At 39.2% G+C, this 23,443-nt stretch overlaps 2 protein-coding genes across 10 annotated transcripts in view; both read right to left on the bottom strand.

Annotated features, from left to right (window-relative positions):
- The window catches only part of HOMER3 (homer scaffold protein 3), a 31,557-nt gene extending 24,967 nt beyond the window's left edge, over nt 1–6,590 (bottom strand). The window contains exons 1-3 of the mRNA XM_037383573.1: nt 6,483–6,590; nt 5,903–6,018; nt 5,319–5,485 (exon numbers count right to left, since the gene is read on the bottom strand). Of these exons, the coding sequence (XP_037239470.1) occupies nt 5,319–5,485; nt 5,903–6,018; nt 6,483–6,498 (299 nt within the window). The 5' untranslated portion in view covers nt 6,499–6,590. The remainder of the gene's footprint in view (nt 1–5,318; nt 5,486–5,902; nt 6,019–6,482) is intronic.
- SUGP2 (SURP and G-patch domain containing 2) overlaps nt 5,907–23,443 on the bottom strand; it is a 25,436-nt gene continuing 7,899 nt past the window's right edge. For 3 of the 9 annotated variants that reach the window (XM_037383517.1, XM_037383524.1, XM_037383518.1), the window contains exons 8-13: nt 22,804–22,868; nt 21,989–22,125; nt 8,736–8,817; nt 8,462–8,560; nt 6,483–6,688; nt 5,907–6,018 (exon numbers count right to left, since the gene is read on the bottom strand). In XM_037383517.1, coding sequence (XP_037239414.1) covers nt 6,515–6,688; nt 8,462–8,560; nt 8,736–8,817; nt 21,989–22,125; nt 22,804–22,868 — 557 coding nt within the window. In that variant the 3' untranslated portion in view covers nt 5,907–6,018; nt 6,483–6,514. Of the gene's footprint in view, nt 6,019–6,482; nt 6,689–8,461; nt 8,561–8,735; nt 8,818–9,156; nt 9,303–13,968; nt 18,482–18,672; nt 18,794–21,988; nt 22,126–22,803; nt 22,869–23,443 lie in introns of those variants that run through there. The other 6 variants (XM_037383519.1, XR_005103665.1, XM_037383520.1 and 3 more) reach the window with 6 other exon arrangements.

The raw sequence follows: 23,443 nt of genomic DNA, 5'->3' as shown, positions 1-23,443 counted from the left end.
CTTCTGAGTTTCACCAGCACAGGTGGCACAAGCCCTGCGGGCTGGGAGCCCGCACAGAATGGGTCAGTCTAGGAATAAGGTACGTTTTTTCATCATAAGGGTAGAGATGCTCTGGTAGCCTGGCTTCGTGAAGCCAACGGAAAGCCACAGCAGGAACAGATCTCTCCATGCCTGCTCCTTTTTGGCATTATATTCAACAGGTTTGCAGCAGAGATTCTGTGCACAGCAGCTGCTCTGGGTGCTGCTGGCAATGCACAGTGGGTGTCCACCCCTACGAAAGAAGAATGGGGACCTGCTAGTGAACACTACCTATTCCAATGTGCTTGTGGTAAAACTCAGAATTGACCAGTATCAGCTGAACTGGGTGGGGTGTGGTTGTTCTGGGCCTTAAGTTATAACTCTGAAGCTGTAGACAAGTTTTACAGAGTTTTGAGATGGCAGCAACTATGCAAGCTTCTCATACAAACAAACCTTAGTAAAGAACCTGAAATTTGGCCCTGGCAGGAAACTACGTTTGCATTTCCTCGCAGGCACCCTGACCAGTGCACTCAAATCCTGACCGAACACCAGCACTCCTCACTCCATTCCCAGAAGTGCCTCAGCTTCGCTTTATAATACGCCACTACCCCAACTTCCCATGAGCAGGCTCAGTGGTGCTGAGTTATGTCACTGCTGGATGATCCCAGTCCCCTTTATGGTCTTTACTTATCAGGACATTTTAATAGGAAATCTTCCCAAGAGAGATTTTGTTAATCCCTGCACATTAATTTCTCCGTGGGTTAAAAACTTTAGAACTTGCACCAAAATAGTAAGCTCTGTACTGGTAATTTTACAATTAAAGGTGGAAGTAGCACTCATAATTCAGCAATATTCATATCAGATTTCAATACTAGCAGCACAAACACGAGCAATAACACCAGTTCCCACACTGCTTTCTGCGGTTTATCTCCATCCTACTTTATAAGGTATTTACAAGGGAGATTCACTGAGCTGTAATTCTTTGTCTCCGGTGTCCCCACAACTATTGCCTCTGTGTTCGGGGTTATGGTTTGCTGCTGGTGATTTTGAGTGTGACATCAAGATGTATTCTGAGCACACTAAGGTGTTTGAAACACAGGCAGCAGCTGTCAGCACAGAAGATTTCTGGCACCGAGAGCTGAACTGAGGTTAGAAGCAATGGGGAAGGTTTGTGTTTTCATAGCATATTGGTGTACATGCAGAAAAGCCATTGCAGGGCACAAATCGGAGCAGTGCTGGGTGGCTCTTCCAAGCTGGCAGCTGAACAAGTAGCTCAAGGACTACCTCGGCTCTGTCGCAGCACGGAGCACCGGCAGTCCTCTTGCCCCATATTCTCCGTCCTTCCTACGTGCAACATGGCAACCAATGACAAAAGGACTAAAACTGCACCAAAGACACTACTGAAAGTAGGGCACAATATCTTTCATATCGACCTGTTAACTGTAACTTATCTACAGCTTCTCTTAGCTAATTATTTTACACATTTAAATTAGGGTAATTAGATCAGCAGGAATTGAACTAAAACCAAATGCTGGTAGCCTTGTGAGGATTTTCAGAAATGGGATTTTATATTCCATCTGAACTTCCTTTCACTACGGGAAGAGAGTAAGTGTCCCCAAAGATAAGAATGGAAATTTCTATCACTTCCTATGCTGTTAGTTACATACCACTACCCAGTCTGTATCATTAATTTCCATATAGCCCTTTGCATATAGGGAGAGGGAATATAGGTAAAGGAGCCCTGCAATCTAGAAGTAGACCCCCTTTCAAACAGTGAGACAAGACATGCACCTCAGATGTTGTTTCTGCATTGCTCTAACAAAATCACTGAAATGCAGCCAGGCAGATCTTGGCGTAACCGTTTGCCAGCAGCTATCCAGTCTTCCGATTTTCAGATGTCCGTTGTATATAGTTCTCTTGCTCACACTTCATGCCTATGGCTTCACCTTGCTAGGAAAGGCTGACACTGTTCCCACCTTTACATCCTTCTGTGGCAAGTGCAAAGATTGCTCTGTTGGTAAGCAGCAGCGTTAGCAGACACGGTAATCCATGAATTTGCTTCTTACAAGTTCCACAGCTGGCCTCACCTTCCTTCTATGGTATTTGCATGCAATACCCAAGGAGCTGTTGTTGTTATGAAGCGTAACAGAATAATTTGACCCTGGGAGAAAGAAGGCATCCTAAGAGACTGTGACTCCAATTCAAGATAAAGCAGTTTAACGTATTTATGTTTTAAGGGAGAAAAAACACTGCATAGCCACTTCTCCGGTCTTTTTTCCTCTCCAGGTATCTGTTTGTACACATCGTCTTCATTTCCAAGCATTCCTGTTTACCCTGATAACAGGTGTTTTGCTACAGCTGGCAGAAACTTGTTTTGTGTGCAGCTGGAAAAAAATGAGCTGCCTGTGTCTAGAAGAGCATTAACCTTGTACTTCATGCATGTCTGGCAAGAGACAGAGTGAGGCAGCATAGTCTTTTGTTCAGGGATTTTCCTGATCAAGAACCCCTGTTATTTTCCAAATGAAAGAAAGTAAAAGAACATTTATTTGAAAATGAAGGAAAAAGTGTCTCAGAAAAAATGCTCTACTTTCAATGGCCTTTAAGAAAAGGAGCTATGATGTCTGAAAGTTGACCGCAGCTCAGAAATAAATTCAGAACAACGCAGTACTTAAGCTGATTCATGACATTTTTGGACAGAGGAAGATGTATCATAAAGGTCACTAAAAACACATTAGAAAAATAAATGCATGGGAAGTGTTTTGAAAGCCTAAATAGAGGGAAGGGAAAGGGAAAGAAAGGTAAAATATAAGAAGATGACTCAGGAACTTCTAACAAAGCACCAGATCTGACACCAATACTCACTATGGTCAGTGACAAGTAATCTCACCTCACATGTGAAATGAGAATAGTAGCAACCTCTTGGGGCACTGGGAGACTTAATTAGTTGCTATTCGTAGATTAAACAGAAAGTCTGAAGGTGAAAGCACTAAATGCTAAGTATTATTAGCTTCTGAAGTATTCATTTCTGTAATTGGGCAACCCCAACATTACAAGAAAGTGGATCAGTGTCAATTTTTGAACGGAATTTATTCTTAAGGTTCTATCATGTCAAAAAGGTACCCAAATAAGGAACTTTTCTTTTAAAAGTGGTAACTGGTAACACATCTATGTAATACACAATGCAGCTTGTTATCTTCAGTTCAGAGTTTCTCACTCTTACCCAAATTTACATTCCCCATTCCTTACCAGGAAACACCACGTCATCTCAACCAAACAGCTCGGCAAGCGGCAAGCTCCCAGAGCTCTCTGTGAAACCTGTGCTGTGCTGCGCACCGGCGCTGTACGCCTTAAGAAAAGCTCACAAGCGTTGACTCATTAACACCAGACATGTTTGTTTGTGTGGCTGAACTCTTCCTTGCCCTGCTTGATCCCTCTGTAGCCACTGCTGGACTTCCCAAGCCTGCTGTACCAGTGGGTTTTGAGCTGGTTTCTCTGCTCTTCCAAGGCAGAGATAAATGACCCTTGTAGAAGTTCCAAACCAACAAGAAAAAGAAAAGGAGTGCAAACCCAGCCCTCAAGAGTTTTAAGCCAAGCTTCTCTCTTTGGCTGTCCACAGATTCCTGTTTTGCTGCCTCGCTCAGCAAAGGTGGGACTGAAAATCATCAGCTCCTGCTTCACTACACCTTTTTATTGTGGCAGTAATGTGGGCTTCCTCTGTCTTTTCTTGGGCGTAAAGGCCATAGCAGGCCACAGCGATAAGGAATCCCTTCCTTCCCTTTGGATTTCTCAACTGAGAGACAATCGTAAAAACCAGCCGCATCCATTGTCACATTAAATATTGCTATCCCTCCACCATGGAGAAGACATTTAGAGTCCTCGGCCTGCAGTCTGCTCCCGTTAAACTTCCATACTATGCTTGCCAGAATCGACAGAGGAACACCTTCAAGATGAACATTGTTTCCAAGGGTAAAGAGACATTTTCTGACACTATTTTCTGAAATTATGAAGCTAATTTTTTTAAGTAAGAGCACTGGGAATTTAAATTACATAACCAAATACATATTCAAATAAATGTAAAATTGAATTCACCAGTCTTGACAATGGGTAATGAACAGGTAAGGGGTAAAGACAAGGAAATCCCATTACTAACAGGTCTTACTATCAGTGACGTCTCGCTGGCCTTATTCCCACTGATGTGCAACAGAATGAATACGGGACAAGAAGTTTAAGACTTCCCAATTTTAGTCTGATTTTTACTCACCTGTACACATACATAGCCATGGATAAAGGAATTCACCTTCGTATGCCTCAGTTTCTATAGTTAATGACATCTCTTCACAGAAATGCTTTGATGTCTGCACAATGCTTATATCAGCTGTGTAAAAGTTGCCCAACTGTCCCACTGATTGCCTTATTATCCTTTGTTGTGCAGTCTAAAATATACAAGACTAAAGACAACTCTGACTTTAAAGAGACATAAGTGAAGGTAAGAGACACATCTTGTGTCACAAAGAAAGCAATGGATCTTGCAACTCCTTACAAAGTTACTGCATAATACCAGATCACACACACCTGCAGTTATACATTAAAAGTAATTAATTTCCCAATCCCACTGAAAATAATAAAATTAATTTTAAACAGCTGATAACAAATAACCTTCTTTTGAAGCATACTCCTGAACAGCAAAGCATGTCATGTATATGCAGAACAGCACCCTAAAGCAGTGACAGATTTAATAGGACATCCGATGCGTCCTGTGATTTCTGCAAAGCAGGTGTGGGAGCGACACCAATAACTTCAAATAGGTCACGTTTATGCTTCCCCTGAGAGTAAGAGTTTCAGTCTGAACTGGGGTGTTCTGACATTTAGATTGAGAGGGTTAAAAGCATTAGGCAGTACTAGCTCAGCATGGGTTTTTTTGGTCTTAGTTCAAAAGTAATAATCAGTTCTGTGTTTTTCTATAATGCAAGTACTCCAGAGAGCATAAACTGGACAAGCACTTTGATCACATTAAGTTAAAGTATTATTTCTTAAAAGAAATGTTCACTTACCTACACTAAGGCAGCTGGAAGCATCCCCATATTTCACACTTTGAACTAAATTCCTGGGGGTGAGGGTGGAACAAAACAGAAAAAAACAAACCCAAAACCCAAATATATGAAAACACAGACAAGAAGTGTTCCAGCTGGCTTCATTCCATTTCTAGGAATCATCCTAGTTTTGTGTTACAGACATTAAGAGTGCCCTGATAAAGCAATCTCACATCAGGTGTGCAGCTGATACAGTAGCTTTTTACTTACCTCGTATGACCAGTTGGATTTGACAGCAGAAGACATTCCTTAGCAGACTGAGACCATGCGCAGTAAGGATCCCGTGCCAAGATGCAATCCAAGCAGTACTTGTACTGGTGGCACTCGGAAACTGGAAGCTGTACCACTTGAGACAGGGACTGTACATAGAGCATGCCCTGGAAATGCAGGAGGGAGTTCTTTTACAATAGTGAGATTTTAAGCTGTTATTTTCTAATATGGATCAAAAGATGTTCTGGTATTTATTAAAAACATCAATAAACTAAAAATCTTGTAAGAACGGATGGTGATGAGAAAAAATCCTAGCTTTCCAGAGCATGTAAAATGACAACGAGTTCCTTCCCTAATTTTTTAATGAACATAAAGGCTTGTTTCAGTTATATTTTGACACACAGAATTCAGTCTTCTACAGAAAAAAGATGTTTTGTGCTTCTGTTATTAACGAATACATGATAGAAGCAGAATTATGAGACATTTACAGGCTATTTAAAAGCCAGAAGAACAACACAGAAGAGCAAGGCCTGAGGCAAGCTATTACAGCAGTCACTTTCCATATGTAGGGACAGAAGTTCTACCTTTTCAGCAGACAGCTGGAGAGATCGTACAGGCTCAGGAGACAGAAACAGCTGTAGCTCTTCCACAACGAACATTCCCCCATCACAATTGAAAGCTTTATGCAAATATCCATCATCTACATAAAATGAAATGTATTTCTGAAGATAAACTTGTTTAAACATAGCATAACATTTTAGCCTGATAATTCATGTTGAAATTAGATAGAGATTTAGAAGACATTCCTGGGCATAGGGAATTTTTTAAATTCTTCAAAGCAATTCTTATATTTTCTTTCAATAAAAGAGAAGTGATGATTTTTTTCAGTGGAAAAAAAGACCTCAAACAATCCCTGAATTTGCAAATATTACGTCAAGTCTCCTTTGATATGGAAAGTTTCTAAAGAGAGGCTTTTAATGTCCAATAAGCTAAACACATTTAATCTAACTGGGATGAAAATATTAAACCAGCAAGACAGCTTCTGAATGCAAAAATTCAAACAGAGCTGATGAATACTTTTACTTTTTTGAAGTCTCAGAAAAACAATCTGGAACAAAATACTTAAAAATCTATAGTATTTTTTCCTAAAATAAATGCACTTACCTGTTCCTAGAAACATAATATCATAGGTTTGTTTATCTAGGCCCGTGTATCCTGGTATAGTTTGAACCTCTCTTCAGTAGCACCAGTCTATCACCAATTGGATTTACAGATTTATCCATTAGAGGGTGATCTCTAACAAACTGCAAAACTTTGTCAGGCAAGTCAGAAGTATTATACCCAATACTCCGGGCAAAATTGTCAATGCACTAGGAACAAAACAAAACGCACATGATTACAACTGCTTTCACGTTTCACTAAGTTATATAAAAAAGGTGTATTTCCTTCTAAACATTTTGTGATTTCTACTTATCTTCAAAAGATAAAAATCATTCTTTTCCTCACACTTTATGAACTAGCTAATAATCCCACATCTCTGGAGGAGCAGAACTGTAAGCAAGGCAGTTTTTCTAGGAACCTTTGTATGATGGAATGAGAATGCATGTATCTCTTTGCTGATTGACCTAATAATTTGTTACCAAAAAAGATAATCTAGAGGTTCTCCTTTAATTATAACAAGTAAATTCATATTTACAGCACCAGGACGTGGAACTGGCACTTCTCCCCTGTACACCATCCACTTAACAGGGGCATGTTCCAGAGTTACTGGTCCTTTGTAGCTTCCTTTGGAGAAGACTTCCTGAATATTTTCCATATTGTATGCAGAAACAGCTGATATGTCTTATCTTCCACTTAGAAGAAAAAAAACCAAACCCAAACCACAAAACAAGTTTTATTGGCTCTTATAAGGAATACTGTAAAATAACGCAATCTCCACAGTGCACACTGCTGCTATCTTTTTCGGGATTACCCAAAAGATCCCTAACACTAAAAATACTTCTCTGTTGCTGTTTTCATGATTCACTAAGAAGATAATAAAACAAAGACACTCATAAAAGATGGTATTAAATATGTTTTTTTAAAAATCAAGAACCTCTCTCAAATAAATCAAAGCAAATTAAGAGAATGAGGATCATTTGACCACCTTTCTTGTAAACAGACAACTGAGGCCAAGTATTACACGGTAATCAACGTTTTGACAAGATTCTCCTCCCGTTGGCTCCACGCTTCTGACACAGACCATTAATCCCTTTAACTCAGCTTACTGAAAAACACAATACTCTTCCTCTTTGCCTCCATTTATAATGCTTTTCAAAATGATGACTGAAAATTTAGGCAGACTTTTAGGATCGGTTACTGATGTGATTTCAGTTCTACCAGTGAATACAAAGAATAAGGCTCTTTGCCACACCCAAAGGAATACATATTCTACAAATTCCTATCCTAGGACACACTGAACCCAATCTGCCGTAACCAGAAATAAAACTCACATAAACTCCAGTGGATACAAAGTGACAGGTAAGTAGGTGGCAGCAGGTTAAGCTGCACAGTGCTGACTGTGCTGCATTCTGGTAATTCTGATGCTTTTATAAAACATGAGAATTACCTATTCACAGCTACTTTGCCACTGGTATTTTTTGACATGCAAAGTTTTGATACACTTTGTCTTGTTCTTCTTCATTAATCAGAGCATTAAGAAAAAGCTAGTTAACCCTAAAACTTGTAAGGTCTTGGACTGGAGTTGTGTTTTCATTTTCACAGAACATTATATTAGACAAACAGGCCATGACAGATACTTCTTTTGCAACAGGAGAATAATTCTGCACCTTGAAATGTCAGCTATTTCCTTTAGTGCTCTAAAGACCGGAAGAATCCAGGGCTTTGTGTGTGTAATTATATAATTTTATATTTAATTAGTTTTAATTGCCCCACCATCCGACTAGAGAAAACATAACTCTAAAAACTTGGCTTAGCAGGTTTTGGTTAGTTTTTAATTGAAGGCTTTGGCCCAGGAACCAAAAACATTTTGTTTTAGATGATAATGTTTGCTCAGTTGGATCAAGCTGTACGAAAAACAAATGTGGTCCATTAAAACATGCAGCGTAATTTATACAGTAAAATCTGTATTCAGACATAATTACCATATGATCACAAGTTGGGTGATATGCATTGGTTCCACAAACATGTAAGTTAGAGTCATTTATCTTATGGAGGAAGAGTATGTAGTTCTGGCATTTTATCTAAAATAGAAAATAAAAGTAAAATTTACATAGTGTAGTGGATTGCATCTGAAAATTTCCTGGTACCTCAGCAGCAAACAAACAAATCCAACAGACATAAATGAACTTGCTTTTACTTTGTTTATTAAAAAGAAGCTTGATACTGTAGCCATTTTCATTTTAGTAAATAACTTACAGGGGAAAACAGAAGTTCCAATCTTGTCCTTTCCTCTATGAATACATTCCAGTTGTCTTTCCTGTGTAGCAAACCAGTATTCCTAAAAGCCAAAAATACATGTAAGGTGGTATATCACAAATTTTTGCACCCCCACCCCCAAGTTATGTATAAAAAAGTCCCTAAATAATCCTAACTTTGAACCTACTGGGGTAAATAAGCATGTTTTTACATATCTCCATAACATGCAAGGCATAATAAATAACCTGAAGAGAGGTACTGCTCTGCTTAAAAAAGAAGATTCTGTGATAAAGTTTCAAGCCTTGAAATAGTAATACTTTTATACATTTAAAACCAGAACATTAAGTTCAAATTAAGAAAACCACAAGCAAAGTATCTTTTTAAAGAAGGTATGGGGAAAAAAAGAAACATTTTAATTTACCCTAGCTATTTCTCTAGAAATATTATTCAAGTCAAGAGCAAATACTGCATCTCTGCCTCCAACAAATAAAGTATTAGTTTCTTTATTCACAAGAAGAGTGGAAACATTGGATAATGATTCTTTCATAAAAGTGTTTATAATTCCAGCTGCAAAACACAGAATATAAGTTATTTTAAAAATATTTATCACTAGAATCACAGTGTTACATAATAAAAATTCCAGATTGCAAACAAATTGTAACAGAACAAAGGTAAAAGCTTGTACACATTTTCAGAACATTTTCTAAATAATACATAAGTATTTGAATAAATGCATAGGTATTCTTCTCCCAATTTATTACAGGAAACTAAACAAAGCTGTTATTATTATTTCCTATAAACCAGAACCTCCAGCTACAGCAATTACTGTTCAGGCATTCCTCACTGTCATTTGGATGAGTGCATCCGCAACATTTGAGGTGAAACAGTCCATAGCATTCTTTCTGTGCCTAATAAAAAATAAACTCCCAACACTGTGCTGTGTTTCTGCTTGTAAAATTCCTATTTTTCACTTACTTTGGTATTTTACTGTTTTTCTGTGAAGGAGTTCCCAACAGATGCTTTTGTCTCTTTTATTAATTGCAAAACAAGATAAAGGACAACCTCAGTGCTGCCCATTTTCAGAAATTCAACTAGAAATAAATTTCTCCCAGATTTTATTCCTTGCCATTAAATAACTACTGGCAGTAATTTCTTTACGGTACTTGAAAGTATCCTGCGAAGGCCCTCCAAACTAAGTTTCTGTAGTCTTCAAATGTTTTCTGAAACTTGTCAAAATCTCTTTCATTTTCCATTCAGTTAACCACTTCCAGCCATCCTAAAAATTAAAAGCAGTTTAAGTTCATTGTAATATTTGATAAGATAGGTAATATTTGGTATTCACTGTAGTATTTTTGTAAGAGTTGTACACATGCCCTTTTACAAGACTTTGTAGCTATTACCTATATTTATACTAATTAGAAGTAAGACACTATGACGGCAATTCCAAGCTATTACCAGCAAAACAAGCTTTCTGCTAGGTCTGCGATTCTCATTTGCAAGCAGTGATGTTTCAGATTTTCTGCAGGGTCACTAAGCACTATTTCACAAACAGTAAGAACAACTGGGAACATTTGCAGCAGTCAGCTATTTTAAGTATTTAAGAAACACCATAGCTAAACCCACTTTATTTACAGTAATTCACCAGGTTTTAGATATATGTTATATAAAAATAATATATATACATATTAAATCAACCATGTTAGGAAAGAAGAACTTCCATTAAGTTAATTAGAATCAGTTACTCTTACTCTTGGAATATTGGCAGTCCATCTAAATGAGCATGCCCTCCAGCCAATGCTAGAAAACTTAACAAAATTAAAGCTAGGTAGTTGTCATCTGCAATTACAGAAACCACAAAGCCAGATTCCAAATCTGCTTTCATAAAGAAGGGAATCTCTGCTCTTTCTGCACTTTCATCTGTAGGGAAAAGCCCACAGCTGAGGAAAGCATTTGCATAAGCCAAGTAAAATAGTGTTTGGGTTAGAATACTTTTAAATTACTGAATCAGGTCGGAAACTTCAGAAAACTATTGAGTAACTTGTTAGCCCCTGTACTGCAACCCAGGGTGTGAGTCTGTACAAACAGATGTTGCCCATGTGCCAAGACACTTTCTTGGCCAAGAGCACCTATACCCTAGGATGTATGATATTTGAGAACAGACTGTTTTGTTTTATACTCTTCTGTGACCAGCTCTGTTCACAGCATCTGGGACCACTGGTCCTGGCAACAACAGACACCAGGAGTTTGCAGCTATTCTGTCCCATCACATCTTTATTTCAGTGGACAAATCTTAATTCTGACCCTGGATTCCCACTGCACATTTTGCTTTAACCCATCCCCTGACGGGTGCTTTGGACTGCGCATGTGGTGCAGTGGAACAGAGGCGGCCCAGGCCTGAGGGACAGGAGGCATGCCCCTCACTCATGGCCCCAGGCTCCCCAAACGGCACCCCAACCCAGCATCACTCCCCTGAGCCCCCTCACCCCTCGGGGGGCAGCCCCCACACCCCCCCCCACAGGACCCCACCAACCAACACCGCCATACCCCAGCCCGGCCACCAGCCCCACTCCCCTCAGCCCAAGCACTCTCAAAATGGTGGCGCCGCCCCAGCCCCACTCCCCTCAGCCCGCACACCCTCAAAATGGTGGCGCCTCCCTCAGCCCCAGGGTAGCACATGGTGCTGCCCACCGGGGCACGCAGGCCCTGCAGATAGGTGGAGCCACCCTGGGGCAGCAGGACAAAGACAACTCTGGTCCCGAGGGCAATGCCCCAGACTTTCCCCTGCCGGGGATGCCAGAAGCGGAGCCACGCACACCCCTGGGGGAAGGTCCATTCGGTGCCGGAGACTGGTGGGAGAGATGGGTGCTGTGAAACCCAGGTACCGATCTCCCCAGACTAGGGGCTGTGTTGAGATCTGAGGGGAAATGGGCACAAACACATTCTCCTTGTTTCATAGTAAAGTTTGTCACACCTGCTACCTGAGGGGAAACCGGTACAAAAATTCTTATTTCATAGGAAAGCCAGTCTCACCTGCTAACTGAGAGGAAATGGGTACAAAATGTCTCCTCTTTCATAGTAAAGCCCGTCTCAGTCGCTACCTGAGGGGAAATGGGTACAAAAATTCTCGTTTATAGTAAAGCCAGTCTCACTCGCTACCTGAGGGGAAATGGGTACAAAAATTCTCCTCATTTCATAGTAAAGTCTGTCACACTTGCTACGTGAGGGGAAATGGGTACAAAAATTCTCCTCATTTCATAGTAAAGTCTGTCACGCTTGCTACGTGAGGGGAAATGGGTACAAAAATTCTTGTTTCATAGTAAAACCCGTCTCACCCGCTACCTGAGGGGAAATGGGTACAAAATTTCGTTTCACAGTAAAGCCAGTCTCACTCGCTACCTGAGGGGAAATGGGTACAAAAATTCTCCTCATTTCATAGTAAAGTCTGTCACACTTGCTACGTGAGGGGAAATGGGTACAAAAATTCTCGCTTCACAGTAAGGCCCATCTCACCCACTGCCTGAGGGGAAATGGGCACAAACACATTCTCCTTGTTTATAGTAAAGTCTGTCACACCCACTACCTGAGGGGAAATGGGTACAAAAATTCTTGTTTCATAGGAAAGCCAGTCTTGCCCGCTACCTGAGGGCAAATGGGTACAAAAATTCTTGTTTCTAGAAAAGCCCATCTCACCCACTACCTGAGGGGAAATGGGTACAAAAATCCTTGTTTCACAGTAAAGCCAGTCTCACCTGCTACCTGAGGGGAAATGGATACAAAAACTATTGTTTCATAGTAAAGCCAGTCTCACCTGCTGAGGGGAAATGGTTACAAAAATTCTGCTTTATAGTAAAGCCCATCTCACCCGCTGACGGGAAATGGGCACAAACACATTCTCCTTAGTTCACAGTAAAGTCTGTCACACCCGTTACCTGAGGGGAAATGGGTACAAAAATTGTTTCATAGTAAAACCAGTCTCACCTGCTAACTAAGGGGAAATGGGTACAAAAATTCTGCTCTTTCATAGTAAAGCCCGTCTTACCCACTACCTGAGGGGAAATGGGCACAAACACATTCTCCTCGTTTATAGTAGTCTGCCACACACTCTACCTGAGGGGAAATGGGTACAAAAATTCTTGTTTCATAGGTAAGCCAGTCTTGCCTGCTACCTGAGGGCAAATGAGTACAAAAATTCTCCTCCTTCATAGTAAAGCCCGTCTCACCTGCTACCTGAGAGGAAATGGGTATAAAATTTCTTGTTTCACATTAGAGCCAGTCTCACTTGCTGAGGGGAAATGGGTACAAAAATTCTGCTTTATAGTAACGTCTGTCACACCCACTACCTAAAGGCAAATGGGTACAAAAATTGTCATTTCATAGTAAAGCCCATCTCACCTGCTACCTGAGGGGAAATGGGCACAAACCCATTCTCATATCATGGTAAAGGCCGCCTCACCCGCTACCTGTCCTAGCATTTGTCTCCTCTCTAGGTCATGGTGGCGGGACCAGCACAGGGAAGCTGCTGCCGGTGTTCGTCAGGAACGCTGGCTTTCTTGTGTCAAATGACACCCCTAAACAATGGACCATCTTTGTTGTTTATGTTTTTTGTGATTTAGGGGAAATGCATGTAAATTACACAGGCATGTGGGTGACAACTGATCTGCATCCTCTTAGGGACTTAAATTTAACAACCTGGATTGAACAGTAAAATAAACGAAGGGTTTTTCTGCTTGGTGTATGCAACAAATGGGAACTCTGCAGAACTCCCCTCCACTAACCTTCCTCCTGCTGACATCAGTAGGTAACGCACAGTAACTGGTAAGGCATCAAATAAATCCAGAAGTTACAGATTCTCTTTACATTTTTGTGTTGTGTGACCTCTTAATGGTCTCCCATTTTAGACTGTTTTTCAGAATTCTTATTTCTCATCCAGTAATAGTTCCGGTTTCTGAAATAGGTCTTGTAAACTGTTCAAAGATAGAACTTTTGTTAACCCCATGAATCAAACAGTCTACAGTGAACTTCTGCCAAAGGGGCAGCTGTTTTAAAAATTGGATTTTATTGCTTTGTGTTCACTGTTTTACTATTGCTTTATTACCTAGCGGCAGGATATGAAATACGATTTCCCCTTCAAAGCAAAGTCTTGCCTAGGAAATAATTTTCAAGGAAATTAGCACAACCTTCTAATGACATGAATTAGGCACAAAAAGCTGAAGAGAACACAGTGTGCTACCACTTTCTTAAACAGCAGTAACTTTATTGCCCACAGATAATGCAAACATTTTCCACACTTGCTGAAATTCAGCAAGTTACCTACTTAACAAGGTTCACAAAAACTATTTATTTCAGAAGTACCCTATTGTTCTTTTGAGCATATTCTCATTTAAGGTGTTTATTATTGCTCAAATCTACAGTCTGGTTGTGATTGGCCACTCAGTCGTGAGATATGCAGACTTAAAGATCATACAGGACTTTCAGGAATTTGTTTTTAATTAGAAAATACACCTGCCTATAGGATAGAAAACAATCCAAAATAACAATATTTGAATTTCTGAGTCCAGACTTTCTTTGGGCACAATACATCAGGATTAACTTTAAACCAGAACGGAGTATCAATAGAAAAAAATACTGTACATTGACTTTGAGAAATAACATCTCAGCACAGATTTAAGTGTTCACACTAAGGATGCTATAGTGTCTTCTAAAAAACCCAAAAAATAAATAGGAAAAACATCATTGGTATTACACCAAAGAAAAGTTTTGAAGGCAAAAAAAATGGAAACATCTCTATTAGTCCAACACAATTACTCCAAACAGTATATTATTGACTGTAGTTCTCTTACTCTGTTAGGGCACCTCCCCCAAAATGGGGATCTCCTCATTTCTCTCCAACGAGAGCAAATGTCCTTTCTTCTAGAACCAGGTCCTTAAGTATCGTAAATTTTTGAAGGAAAAGGAGGAAAAAGGTGTAGCCAGGGCTTGGACTTGCCTCTGTAAAACTTTTCCTAGCTGTCAATGTAAAAAGCAAGGGACAGGAGACCTGGCTGGTATCTTTCACAAACAAACACTCTCACTTTACCTCTGGATGGAAGGCAGCTGCACAAGTGTTAAATTTCAGTTTGTTGCAATTTCCCTCCTCATATCCTGTCTAAAAAAGGAATTTGAATTTAAAGGCAACAGTAAACCACACACATATGTAAAGAGAAAGTTTTGCTGTTCTAGTCAGTACACCAAGAAAATCAGAGAGACAACTAATTCCTGGGATATGGGAATAAAGGGTAAAATTCTTGCTTTCTGACTGGGGCACAACGGTTTTGACGTTCATGTGGAAAGTAACACTGTCGTGTATGGATTTAATGCACTAGAAGCCACATGAAGAAGTAACTAAGAAATGATTTAGTGGGTATTCTCAACAGAGACATTTAGCAGCACAGAAACAGAGGGACCTTCCTTCCCTCACACACTATAAAATCCTGCTTTACACTAATATAACACTGCGTAATCTCAATTCCACTTGTTAGTGCCATAATGATGCATATCTCTTACAAATGGCCAAATTCACAAGCAAAACATTTAAACCAGAAATTGTTTAGTTCTACATTTATTGCAGATATTAAAAGATTAACAATGCTAACATGTTTACTTACACTAAAAAGAAATGTCAGTTATCCAATAACATAAACATCTTATTGTTACTAGCTTAGCACTACTGCCAATTTGCACGGAACAGAAACTAGCAAATTGCTCTACAAGATTAATGGCAAAAAACAACCAAAAGACAGTAGACACACCACTGAAGTTAGTTAAAATGTTCACTGAAGCTTGCAGTCTTCATGGAAGAGAGCCTGGAACTAAAATAACAGAAAAGAAGCTAGTAAACTTTAAACAAGGCAATGTATCTGCATAACAAATGTTTCACATGTACAAGTATTTAAAATTTTCAAATCAGAGCTGCCTGCAAAAGCAGGTCAAAATAAAAGGAAATTCCTTTTGCAAAAGGAGTGTAAGGTCATCTCTTGGTAAAACAAGATAAAAGTGGCAAATGGTTACCCACTTGAGAGCAACACTGGAATCTCAGCACCAGTACTGCTCTGCTGATATCTTGTCCAAAATTAAAGTTTGGCACAAGAAAGACAGACCATACTACAGTCATCCAGGGTAGCAGATTAAGATTTTCCCAATGTTCACCTTTATTCTCAAGACAGCATTATACTCCAAATTGAATTGCACTCAGGAAGGACGGTACCATTTTCCAATCTGGGTACCAACAATTCTCCCAGATCAGGCGAGCAGGTGTTTAGCAAATGCACCCCGAATGGTACTAGGCCCAAAAAACTCCGGTTAAATCAGAGCAGCACAGAATGCTGATCTGGGTCCGAGAGAGTGGATTTCAACCTAGTGTGAAACTCCACTTCGCCTTGTGCCTTTCTGCAAATAGTGTATCATATGATCAAGAATCCTTGCAAAATGTAAATGTGAAAGAAGAGGTGAACTAGAAGTTTGCAGGGAAATAAAAATGGTGAACAGCAGCTTCATCACTGAAACTAAAAGAAAAGCTACACCCTTTTGAGTGGGTCTGAGAAATACATGAGAGGCCAACAGTATTGGTTCCAGAGTGCCATTCTAAACCAGACTGGGATTGATAGATCTCCTTTTCAAAAGGCTTGAGGTTTCACACTGTGTAACTGCTAATTAGGCACAGGAAAGAAAGAGGGGCAGCGAAGAATACACTCAAATAGGAACTTAACAGGTAAGCATACACTGCCACGCACTGTAATTGATGATCTTTCAAGTAGCCTGTGGTCCAAAATGTTTAAGGATTTTAAGCATCTCCAAGTAAAGCCTATGAGAAATGTCTGGGCTATCAGATGTCCTTAATCAAGTCTGACAACCAGATAAACTTGTTTGTCTATAGCCTTCATGCTTCAACTTCTTGTAATGTAAAGGTGAAGACACATGTGATGTTCATGGAAAAACAGAACTACCGGTGTATTTTTCTATACCTGCCATCGTGGTTTTATTTGGTGATTATGTGCTTCAAGGCAAGTAAAACACAAAATCACAAAAAAGTGATCAGAAAATTACACCACGACATGATTTTGTTTCTTACAGTTTCAAAGACCCATACAGTAAAGAAAAAAAATTGCATTCATAAACTAAAACTGATCGTTACAAGCAAGGAAAAGTTTGTTGCTATAGAATGAAAATGAAGACACTCCCTTTCAACCAGCAGGGTTTTTAATGGAGAAAGAATATAATTTTGTTCTTTAAACAGCAGGCACAGGCAAGTTGATAACTGAAGAACACACTTTCTTGCATAATTGTCAGTTAGGAACTTGAGATGCTGCCACGTTACTGTGGGGTGCTATTAGTGGTGTACTACAAGCTCTTTGCTCTACAAAGAAGCATGGTGCAGGATGGAAACATCAGCAAGACAGCACTCACTGCTAGTAAGCAGAACATGCGTCAGCTCAAGATCAGCTCTTTAAAAAGAACTTCAGTGAAGCAGGTTTTGGTACTGTAACATTCAAGTGAAGACTTCTGACTAGTTTTAGAAAGATAATGATGGAGAATGAGTACACTAAAAAGTGTGATATTAAATTCTGTCACTTTCGGTAACCCAATCACAGATCCCTTATTAACGTGCAAGTCAGAAAAAGATGAATGTTTATTTGTGGTAACACTACTAAATCTTTCATGTCTTCAGAGCTGCTTCACCAAGCAGTTAGGCAATGCTTTTTGTTGAAGTACAGTAGATGAATCCAGTCTTCTCTTTCATTAAGTTCTGGAATAGTCCCTTAAAAGTACAAGCTTTTTGTCTTGTTTCTTGGGATTTTTCAATAAAAGACCTTCTGCAAAGCAAGTATTTAATAGAAACAGAAATGACTCTCTAAACTGATGGTCTTATAAAACTGATGATCCACTTCCAGATGACTTCTGAATATCTGACTTCCAAGTGTTTTCTTCAGTATTTTCTGCAGACACATGAATTGCACCTGGTCATGGCTTGAACTTCATTGAGAAGAAAAGAAATTACTCAAGAATTTGTTGGAGAAGAGCTGCAAATTTGTGTAAAAACAAAAAGTACACTTAAAAGTATGTACTACTTGTTCATTACAATGAAAAACCTTAGCAGCCGAGGTTTTCAAGGAAGAGTTTAGTGTTCTCAGACTTGGATGAACTCAGTTATTCATCCTACACTTAAAAGTTTAGAATCCTATACAAAATAAGCATGCAGGCAGTGACTCTTCATCAAATTGGCATGTGGAGGAAAGGAAACTGCTTTATGCAGACTCCAGAAGTAGATCAGAAGATCAGCCCATCAACAACATGTAGTATAATAAAAATCTGGACTGCCTTGCAAGAAGATCTGAATTTGGAAGATTCTTGGTTTCAGAAAGGATCAGAGCCAAACCAGGCTAGTCACGTTTTTCATGTTGCTTATTCCGTTTTTGGGTAAGCCATCTCATCACAAACCAGGCAAACTTGGCCAAAAAGAGAGGTAAACAGGCACTTCCGAGAACAAAATCAGTTGTTTCTTCCTCAGAAGATGACATCCAAGTTGTTAGCTTGCACAATTAAATACAAGACTAACTTTAATCTTGGAAAATGTTTTAATACATTAGTATTCAAGTCCACTACTATAGAACAAAATGTTCTTCATACTGGCATACTCTGCCGAAGATCTTTCACACAGCAGCCTTTGCATATCCGTGCACTTTCTAGCGAGCGAGTCTCTTATGTCAAACCTAGAAAGTAAGATTGGGGGTAATTCAGCAGTTCAGAGCAGTTCAACGTAGGTCTGGATTTTCATGAAATGTTAAGAAGCCAGATATACTCATGGAAACAGTACTATTTTCTTGGTAAAGGAAGACTTAAAAAGCCCTGGTATTTTAATGTTTGCAGGAATTCATAAACCAGACGTGTCCATTGCACATACCTATTTACTTGCTCTTTTCTGCCTGTACATTTGTATCATTCTTTGACGGAAAACATCAAATGCATCTTCTTTATTTTCTTCCCCTGCAACACCCAAGCCCTCCCCTGCAGAGGTAGCACCCCTAGGGAGTAAAATGAATAGTTAGAACACTCTGTTTCTGTTACATTTGACAATGTGCAGAAGAGATCTAAACAATAGCTTCCAACATAGACACAATTCAAGTGGAAAGGAATTCTGCTGCTTTTGGGGGAGAAGGGGAGCAGAGGCTTGGTATCTGGCATACCAGATCAACTATAAAACAATTCCCACCTCCCATTACACATGCAAATACCCACCAGAAGAAAATGCTCCTGTGATATTAAGGGAGCAGTGAAGATACAGTCATCTGACAGATAAAATTCTTACATGAACTTTAACCACTTCATTCATGGCAGATAGGATCCTCTGTCAAAAGATGGCAAAAACTGCCTCATTTCTTAAATTTCAAAAATGACAGAAGCCAGAAACTTCAAGGAATGAGTAGGAAACACCATGTAACTCTGGATAAAAGATAAAATTTTTACCAAGGGAACACAATGCTGCTTGATTAAAACTAGCACCCAAAGCAAGCTGAAGTCTGTAGGACACACACTATAGACAAAACCTGGAGCTTCTGCCCCTCCAAGAAAAATGAGTCATTAACTCATCTCTTCATCCAGACAAGCCAATAGAAGCAGACAGGCCTCAACAATATCAAAACAACTTTCTGGCCTGGAAGTAGATGGAGAGGATGACCCACAAGAATGCAGAGACATAAATAATTACAAACCATCTCTTTCTCCAGGCTATGTGCATAGAACATAGACACTACAAAGCTAAGAGTAATGAAACTTCTGCCACAGGAATGATCCTCTGTGCCAGTTTTATCCTCCAGGTCAGTTACATTAGTATTATCTAGTAAAGATTTCATTACATGAAGTACAAAATTTTTTTAGATTGCACCACATACTGAAATTGGGATTGCTATGCTATCAGGGTGAAATTTGAGGACCTAGAGTACAACAAAGAAAAATTATTCTTATCCAATTTCTGTAATGATAGGTCCACTTAAGCCAAGTAGCTTGTTGTGCAACTCTGAAATAACATTCACAGACTCTAAAAAGCAAATTCAACTTTACAGTCCACAGCAGAAATGGTGCTGTTTTCCAAAGACCTCCCAAACCTTTGCTTTTTTCCATCTTTTATAGTATGACCTGTTTGAAGCACACTCTCTTCACTTGCTGTTTTCATTACACAACAGTATGTTTTTTCTATTTACACCATAGTTTCTCTTCTAGATTACTTTCAGAATAAAAAACCCAATCAAAGACATGAGATTACTCAGAGGAGGGTCTGTCCCATACAACGTTCTGCCTTTGAGTGTGGGCTAGGTTTTTTGGTTTTTTTAAGCACTTTTTGAACGGTAAAATTGGTCAGACTCATAGCTGTGACAAATTAGTTCTCAAGACAGAGAACAGCTCAGAAGACTAACATGAATCTCCATTTAAAATTTCTGGACCCATCATTTCCATGAGTTGTCACCATGCGATTCACGTATTTTTTACAGTAACATAAATAAAAATCTCAAACCTGCAAATATGACTTGCTCTCACGCCAAAGACAAGTTTTAAGCTTTCCTAACAAAAAAGGGTCTCAAGTTTCTTTGTGTAACAACTGATGTGCCTGAATACATCAGTTTTCACCATCAGCGTTAGATAATGATGAAGGTATGCTCTACACTGGAACTGGAGTGTCTCCAATTATTAATCCATCCCCTTTTGCTCAGAGAATGAGATTAGACAGCATGTGGACTTTTAAACAAGTCATCAATAGAAGAGTTGGTAGTTTTCAAAAGGGGAGGAAGGAGTAGAGGCTACAGATTACTAAAAAAAAACCCCTGCAGTATCAAAGCAAATAACAAGAGAAAGCAAAATGTTAAATTGCACTGGTTTCAGCCTGAGATTGTTGCAAAGTATTGTCCAAAGAACAACTTTGATGGGAAAGTAAAGAAGTGCACACTGTGAAAATAATAATGGAGTTCTCTCTACATTACAGAAAAGGTCAACAAGTTTTTGTAAGAGGTACAGAAAGCAGTTCTTCACTACTCTTTGCAGGTGTCTTTACAAGAGTGACACAGCAATGGACTCAAGCTGAAAAAACTATATTACCACATATTAAAAATGCAGTTATTTGGCCAGAAACTATAGAATGTGGCAGGCCAAGTGTCAGATCAGATATAATTAAATAGCTCATGATCAGCTGTGCAGTGAAAGTTGTGCCAGGAGCTACAGAAACCAAAAAATTACTCATATATTTGGTCTCAGTAAGTTTTGGGGTTAAGAAACAAGATTCTAATGTAAGAGAGCTACAGGTGAGGTAAGTTGCTTTCTCATCCATTTGCTGCTAAGAAGGAAATACAGAAAATACAGTGATGGCCACTGGATCACAGGGAGCACTAACAAAAAAAGAAAGCAAACAACCAGAAGTATCCCACCAACTAAAATGACCAGTACTGTCCGAGACTTGAAGAGAACAAAGAAATCCCTGGAAAAAGAAGACTGTTAAACCACAGACTACAAGTGTGGACTAGAAAGCTTGTTATATGGGTTCAGAGACGAATAAATGGTTTCTGCCTCCTTATGCAGCCAGGGAGTTGAAGGAGGTAGTATCCAGTCTCTGTGCTGGCAGCAGTGGACACCGGATACAGCAACTTTAAAATACAAAATGAAGATTCAAAACCAAAACTATATTTTAAAGGAAAAAACACACTTACCTTCTGGCAGATGCACTTACCTCTTTCAGTATGCAATGGAATGAATCACATAATTAAGAGTGAAAATAAATTTGTTGCCTAAACCTAGGATACTGTGTACGGCATTCTCAAAGTCTATTTATATATTATGTACCTGGTGTGGTAGCAAGGAGATTCCCAGGATAATACTATGTGTTAGGTTTTTTTAAACCTAAATACACCAAACAACAAAAACCACCTCCTGAAGAACAGGGGCACCCATATATCTTTATATATATTTATATCTACACCATTCACGCTGCAGCCTTCAGTGATGTCAAACTGGATGGCAAGAAACAGCCACCTTCCACAGCAGACTGCCCAGCTTGGCCAGAAAAATGCGTGAAGTCTCCACGCTCAATTCTGCTGAGGCCAGAGACCAACGTCAAGACGGAAACAAAACATGGAACTAGCCACATCTAGGTGGGTCAGATAAACACAGTGACTATTAGAATCCCAGCCTTTGCCACAGCTGTCAAATTTCTGTAGTGTGTTCCCATTACATACACTTTTACAGGCTCTCTGATTCCTTTTCCTCGTGTACCAAGGCCATGTCCTTCTTGCCAGCCCATCTTCTGAAGCATCTGGAAACCCACATTCCTGTTTGTCAGTTTCTTGTGTGAAAATTCTAAATCTTTTGGTTTCTATGGTGAGGAAAAAACAGGAAAACAAAGGGGTTTTTTGTTATACAGGGAGATCATGTATTAAAAATCACTCAACCCCACGCACCACCCCCCAGCTAAGTGTGTTTGAATTTCTGGATACACAGAAATATCTTCTAAGCAGCACTTCATTAGCAACACAGAAAAAGTCTATCAAAGACTAAATACCTGACTTGTCAGGTTTTTTTTTTAAAAAAGTATGTATTTCAGGTTCTAAAACTGTTTAACTACATTATCACAATAGCAAAAAGTACACCTTCATATTTTATAAGGCAGTTATGGTTTTTAATAACAAATATTGAATGATTTGATGACTGAATCCCTATTATAAATACAGAAGCAGTCTGTAACATCGTAGCAATTTTGGACAATTACAACATATTTTCCAGACACTGATTTCTTTATTATTATTTTAAAATAGAATACAAGATTAACACACAACTTTTCAACAGTGCTCCAATCACAAAATGTTTAATTTTGACACAGGTAGTTAAAAGACAACAGGAGCCACAGCTCTCCTCAGATTTAGCCCAGTCTTTTTCAGGATCAGACTCTTCAGGTCTTAATTGGATTTTATGACAATGACACATTTTCAGAGGCTGTCTCTTGTAAAGAAAGCTGATTCTCAGAATGCAATAGCAAACCAGAAGAGTTATTTACCTTCTTCTTCTTTGTAACTGGGCAACCACGAGGCCTATCATAAGCAATTCTGACAGGTTCATGCACTGCAAGTCAAATCAAAGACAAAATTCAGCTGTAAAGAAAAACAATTTTAATACAGAACGCCAAAAGCACATCTCAAGTGGGACTTTCAACTCAATGCCTTGGCCTAAAATCAGAAGCAACAACAAAAGATCAGAATAAAATAAAATAAAAAAAAAACCCCAAACGGTAAGACTTTTTTTTCCCCCTCCACCACAGAAAAGGTAATTACTACATGCATGTGTTTAGTTTTGGACATATCATACCAGCAACACACTGATGGGTGGTATAGTGTAAGGACTTCAGATTTTTCATTTCCCTGAGCTTCTGTAACACTCTGATACAAAATTCCGACTGGACTTAAATGAGGTTATTGTATATCATTTTTTTGTGATATTGTATATCACAAATTACAACCTTCACCAATAAAAATCATTATGCAGAGAAAAGACATTTGTTAAAGTAGCTGCAGAGAACATATAATCAGTTTTAAGCTACTTCTCTCTCAATTCTTAGAACATCATGACCTACTGCTGCTGTAGCCATACTGACAGGCCAATCCAAAGTCTAAATATATTTAGTCAAACACTCCAAATAT

The sequence above is a fragment of the Falco rusticolus genome, chromosome 4 (genome assembly GCF_015220075.1).
Source record: "Falco rusticolus isolate bFalRus1 chromosome 4, bFalRus1.pri, whole genome shotgun sequence".
Classification (NCBI taxonomy): Eukaryota; Metazoa; Chordata; class Aves; order Falconiformes; family Falconidae; genus Falco; species Falco rusticolus.
The sequence above is the reverse complement of the archived record's forward strand: the minus strand, read 5'-3'. Positions and strand labels throughout refer to the sequence as shown.